The 5973-nt window shown below is 34.2% G+C and overlaps 1 protein-coding gene across 1 annotated transcript; it reads right to left on the reverse strand.

Annotated features, from left to right (window-relative positions):
• Positions 1–3649: 3649 nt before the first annotated feature.
• On the reverse strand, positions 3650–5678 carry LOC133803606 (probable WRKY transcription factor 7). The gene is made up of 3 exons (XM_062241705.1): positions 4721–5678; positions 4476–4601; positions 3650–4102 (listed from the first exon to the last, which is right to left on the reverse strand). The coding sequence occupies exons 1-3, from the start codon at positions 5512–5514 to the stop codon at positions 3940–3942; spliced, it is 1083 nt and encodes a 360-aa protein (XP_062097689.1). The 5' UTR covers positions 5515–5678; the 3' UTR covers positions 3650–3939.
• Between the last annotated feature and the right edge of the window lie 295 nt (positions 5679–5973).

A 5973-nucleotide genomic window follows, 5' to 3' on the forward strand; every position in this document is an offset into this window, starting at 1 on the left:
ATGTTATACTCATCATCACTTATCCTCCCCCCCCAATCTTTGATTCCCATGATGCCTTCAAAAGCCTCCACCGTTATAGGGTAGCTCACCCCATCAAACTTTAGCTCAAAATTGTCTATATCCATATTGTTGTAGAAGTACCATAATAGCCCGCCCCTAACACTAGGGACATCTGTAAAAAGAAGGGAGCCAAATCCTATCTCCCTAATGACTTCCTTATGTTCAGAAGTCATACTATTGACGAGCTTCAATAGTTTATCCACTTGACAACGACACCCAACTGTGTCGTACATCTTCTCATCGTCTTGCATTGTGGGGTCAACCACCAATTCGCTTTTGCTAGGTTGACCACATCCCTTTGCCATTGACTTCTTGACAACCCGTCTAATAAGTGCCTCCACAAATATCGTCCCATCTACTTGTTCATGCCATTTAAAAAACCTGGGTCAGTCCACATGTATGCATATACTCTTATGATACAACAAGCTAAAGAACATATATATATATATATATAAAGAAGTGTGTATTTTTTATTATGTGGTCAATATTATTAGCATTATATTTGCTAAAGAAGTTACATTAATAATCAAATTTGGTAGGTTCAGAGTAGAATGAAACCCCTAACAAGCATGATATTTATAAATAACTATTATATGTTAGTTGATCACTAACCTCATCTTCATATGAAAATTTTCCTTTATCCTTCTCACTTGACATTTTCCGCTTCACTTTGGACTCCATTCGATCTCCAACCTTTCTTTTTCTTGATGACATCTAATTGGTTTCAAAAGAAAATCGAAACAGTGTTACAGCAAGGGCAATTTACTATGTTTTTAAGTAATGCAACCTCAACCAAAGATAAATTGAACTTAATTAAGCAAAATACTCTAACCATAAGTAATAATTTATCCACTAAAATGAACATAAACTATATATATACTATACATGACTTTATTTTCTCATGCTATACTTTATTTATAGATTTCATAACCATCATAATGTCAATGATAGGTAATAGTCGGTGATATGATATGGTATAGTTTGTTTATCAAGTGAAGTGTTGTTAATTAAAACACACTTTAATGAACAAATGATTTTAAACTCTTCAATCATGCTCAATACAATATTAGTTATATAAACAAATATATCTATTCAAAAAAGATTGCTTCTACTAACTTCTAATTATTATTTTAGAATAAAACTTAGAAAGTTGAGATTAGATTGGGAGACAAAGTCGATTACTAAGTCACTCTCATAAGATTTGATTGATTTTGGTATTTGTAGTTTAGTATTATTTTTCTTTAAACAAACTACCTAAACCAAGAACTACAACTAACAAGTGGTGAGGACATCATAAAAAATCTAAACTACAAGAAAAGAAAAGCACCAAAACTATAAACTATAAGAAAAAGAAAAGCATCAAAACTTGAAATGAATTAATAATTAATATAATATATGATAATTTAATGACTCTGACTCTAGTTTATTCAATTCAACCTTGATTCAATACATCCTTATAGGACCACCAGTTGAGATGTCTCTAAATAAAATCTTATGACCCTTTAATGAAATCCAGGGGAGCTTTTCAAGTCTAACTTCATAAGTTTTAAGATATAAAGAAGGAAGCTCATCGCATCTCCAATTTTTATGTCATGCATCACCTTCTAAAGCTATTAATGTCAAATAAATCCATGGTCACTCTCACTTAAACCATTTTAAGTGAGCAAGTTGCCCTGTGAATGTCAAGGTTGCAAAGTCCTCTGTTTCAACAAAATATATATTTCTTTTCAGCCTCTCAAAATTGACTTCTATTTGGTTTTTTGGCCTAAAAATTTCTATCATAAGATCTAAATAATAAAATAAGCTTTACCTTATCAACAAAGAAACTAAAAATGGCGATCACAAGTAAAATGCAATTGTAGAGCAGATGGCGTGTAGAAATGTTTATTATTAGGATGCTATGCTTATTTTTAATCATTTTGTTAATGCAATAATTATCCAAAGTCTCAACCTCTAAAGCACAAAATGTTAAAATTTAAACCTAAATGTCATAGTTTAATCATGATTCTTTCTCCATTTCCACTCCAAGCTAAGCTCAGAGGGCATCAAGGACATCAAAATTAATTACTTTTTTTTTATATGAATGAGTAGCATGGTATCCAACATTTTGTTATCCTTTCAAAAACTAGAAATAAAACAAACAATGATAAATTGGCTTGCGCTATAAGTGTTTAAATATTTGACACTAAGTGATAATTTTACCTTCTCAAATATCGGTTGTGTTATAATTTATGCAATAAAAGATTATAAGCAATGTACTCTCAATCAAAGAAACATTAAACATTATTAGGCAATACAAAGGCCAAGTCAAAAAAGTTTAATAGCTTACCAAGACAATTACTAAATTATGTTCCAACATTACTATACTATTCAATTTATATATGGGACAGTTCAATCAATTTATCAAACACATGCAATGCATTCTTTTTTCAAACTCAATATAGGATAAAATAAAGACACACTGATCACACATAATTGAGACATGAAATACCTAAATGAAATCACTTAATAGAGACAAAATTAAGCAACTGAAATCTCACCTTAACAGATTTTTACTCGACCTGGATTTTTTATTAACCCCCTTTCGGAATAATCGTGAAACTTGAACTCCAAATGGTGCTTGAGGAACCAAACTCACGAAAAATGACAGTTATTCCTATTAACATACCAAAAAAAACTTAAATAAATTATTTCTTATAATATGATGAACTTTAAAGCCCTAACAATGACAATAACTCACGAAAACTAACATACTTTACTAATAATGACCGAAGAAATTAAAAATTGATACAAAATAACATGACATTGATGATGATGATCGAAGGACATAAGTTACTCACCTTTATTATTTTGGTGTGAAGGTGCCCATGCAGAGGTAGAGAAGGGCTTTTTCATTGCTCCAAAAAATATGAGAGGGAATGAGTGAGAGAAGAGAGTGAATGAGAGAGAAGACACCTTAACCGATTACTAAACCAGTTCCCCCTAAATGCCCCTGTAATTTTTTATTGTTTTAAATTAAAATACATATTAAATATGTTAAGTGAATATTACCCGTCAAATGCATTCCTATTACATTTAAACGGCTCAGATTGCTTGCAGGACCAGCCAGGCAGCGTGACCTCATCCATGTCATATATATATATATATATATATTAAAAAAACTTTAATAATTTTTCTTAAAAAGAATACACTACTTTACATGACTGAACTACATCCAAATCCATCATATCTATATCCATTTGATATTTAACCCAAAAACAAAAGTATAAAAGAGGCCGAAAATATTAAATAATGAAAATTTACTTATTTGATATCTTGTGTTTTTTCAAAGTATAGTATTGATATTTTTTTTTTCAATAATGCTTATATGATATCTTGTATTTTAAGATCATACATATTTGGTATCATAGACTCAGATTTGATTATTAAAATTTTATCAATATGACAAAACTATCATCAATTATATGTAATTAAATAATTAAATTTGAATCTGAAACTTATATAATTGATAACAGTTTGATTAAATTGGTAAAATTTTATTAATTAAATTTTAATTTAGTGTACTAAATATATACTTTTACAAAGTATAAGACAACAAAAATGAATATTATTATAAACATAAGGTACTAAATGATACTTTAAAAAATAAAAAAAAATGGTACCAAATGGTTACGCCCCTCGGATAATCTTTGAAAGAAAACAAACCAAAAGAAACAAAGGAATCACCCAACTGCTTTTCTGTATTGGCAGCAAATGTATCCACTAATCCTCTTGGATACAGTGCCAGGCCTATATAGTTGACCATCTGTAACACATTTTTACTGGTTTCTTCTTCTAATATAAAATAATCAAGAATTGGTGATCCGTTGGATCCATTGACTAAGATGATTCAAGGACAAGGGCAGCCGTGGCTTCTGTGACCGAGTGAGTGTGGTTGTGATCACATTCGTAGGTCACAATTAACATCGTTGGATCGTCTAGAGCCCGCTCCACGTGTTTGCGCGCTGGGCAGCCCCTAACGCTGCTGCATTTGTAATATCCCCTGAGAATTTGTCACAAAAATACCAAATTAGACCACACATTCAATCTACTGTTTATCATCACTACTAAATTCAGTTGCTTGACTCAGCCAAGCAATTGACTAAAAAAGCAGTATTAAAAAAAATAAATAAATAAAAAGAAATTGACCCTGATACAAAAAAATAAAAATAAATAAATAAATAAAAAGAAATTGACTCAATAGGCCCAAGATATACATATAGTAAAATTTTAATAGTTTTGCAAACGCAATATAATGAAATTATGAGGGCCAGGGTCAACGAGTTATGAGGACTTTTTCTTAGGATAATAATAATGACCTGAGTCAATGACCCAGTTGATGATCACTGAACACCAACGGAGAGCTAGCTACTAACCGTGGATGTGGTGAGCCTTTGATAGGTTTTTGGCCGTACTTTCTCCAGGAGTAGTCATCAGGTGGAATATCGGCCATTTTCATGCTGATTGCTGGGACTCGAACCACTCTTTTCACTTTCGATTTCCTATTATTTCACCAAAAAGAAAACCAAGTTGAAAAAACTAAAATCTAATCGAAACGACATTTATATCAAAGCCCGCAAAAGAAAACGACAGAAACAAACATGGCAGCTGGGGACCATACCTTTTCTTCGAACAGTGGCACCGACCTGAAGATGAGCCGCATCTCATCGCCCCAGCATCCACCGAGTTACACTTCCTTTTAAACGACGACGTAGACAGAGGTGGTCTCCCAGTAGACGAAGTGAGCTGAAACCCAGACGAAAACGAAGGCTGAACAGTACTATCAGTATCCCCTGTTAACGAAGACATGAACGAATTCGCCCCAGAAATACACGGCGATGGTGAGAAATTTATAGTCGCAGCAGAGACAACCGTGTCTTTTTTCTCCAGAGACCCATTTCTCGGAGCCAAAACCACACTATTCATTGGATGGTTTTGGCGAGATTGGACCTGGTTTTGATTCTGGGGAAGAGGCGGCAATCGCAAAACCGGCGTCGGACAATAAACCTTGAAAGCAGAAGCTAGTTCTTGTTTCGGATTACTATTGTGCTGAAAAGGAGAAGATGAGCCAGATGGGTCCTGGCCCGGCCCATCTTGCCGCTGCGGCGGTGGCGGAGGAGGAGTAGAAGAAGAAGAAGGAGACGAGGACGAGGCCATGGGATTGGAAGGGGCTCTTCTAAACCGAGCGTGGCCTGTTCTTCCTCTATCGAGCAAAGAAATCACCCTTTTGAACTTGGTCACAGCAACATCAGCTACTTGTTGATGTTGATGAAGATAGTTATCATGTTGAGAAATCAATCTTAAGAATTTCTCAACGCTTTGAATCCCAGCGGACGCGGCTTCCTTCACTGAATTCTCTTCCATGTTGGAGGTAAAGCTGTCAAGACCATAGGCCATCATCAGTTCCACGGCCATTTTTTCTCCACCATAAAAAAAAGATTAACCTAAAGAAGAACCGTCTTCTAACTTAAGAACGAAATCGATATGGATCTATGCATCTCTGTCTTATTAATAATAAATAAATAAATAAATAAGAGAGAGAGAGAGAGAGAGGAGGTGACGAGGAAAGCAAAACAGGCGAAAAAGAGAGAATAGCAAAAAGCGGATTCAAGTCAAACTTATGCCCACCCTATGTAAGGCATCGGGTGAAGAACCTGGCCTTTAGTCTCTATGCCGTCAAACAAATTAGCCAATAGAAGAACACCACGTGGAGAATTTTATATCAGAACATTGACTACCTCTCTTTAAGATGGGATCCTTTAACGGGAGGAAACCGGTTGGAGAGGCTGTATAAATGATGAGAGACAGTGGGATAAGGTCAAAAGGTTTTGATTAGCCGTTGGATTGCTGACTAGGCAAAATTAGGTTGAGAAA

Source organism: Humulus lupulus, chromosome X (genome assembly GCF_963169125.1).
Source record: "Humulus lupulus chromosome X, drHumLupu1.1, whole genome shotgun sequence".
Classification (NCBI taxonomy): Eukaryota; Viridiplantae; Streptophyta; class Magnoliopsida; order Rosales; family Cannabaceae; genus Humulus; species Humulus lupulus.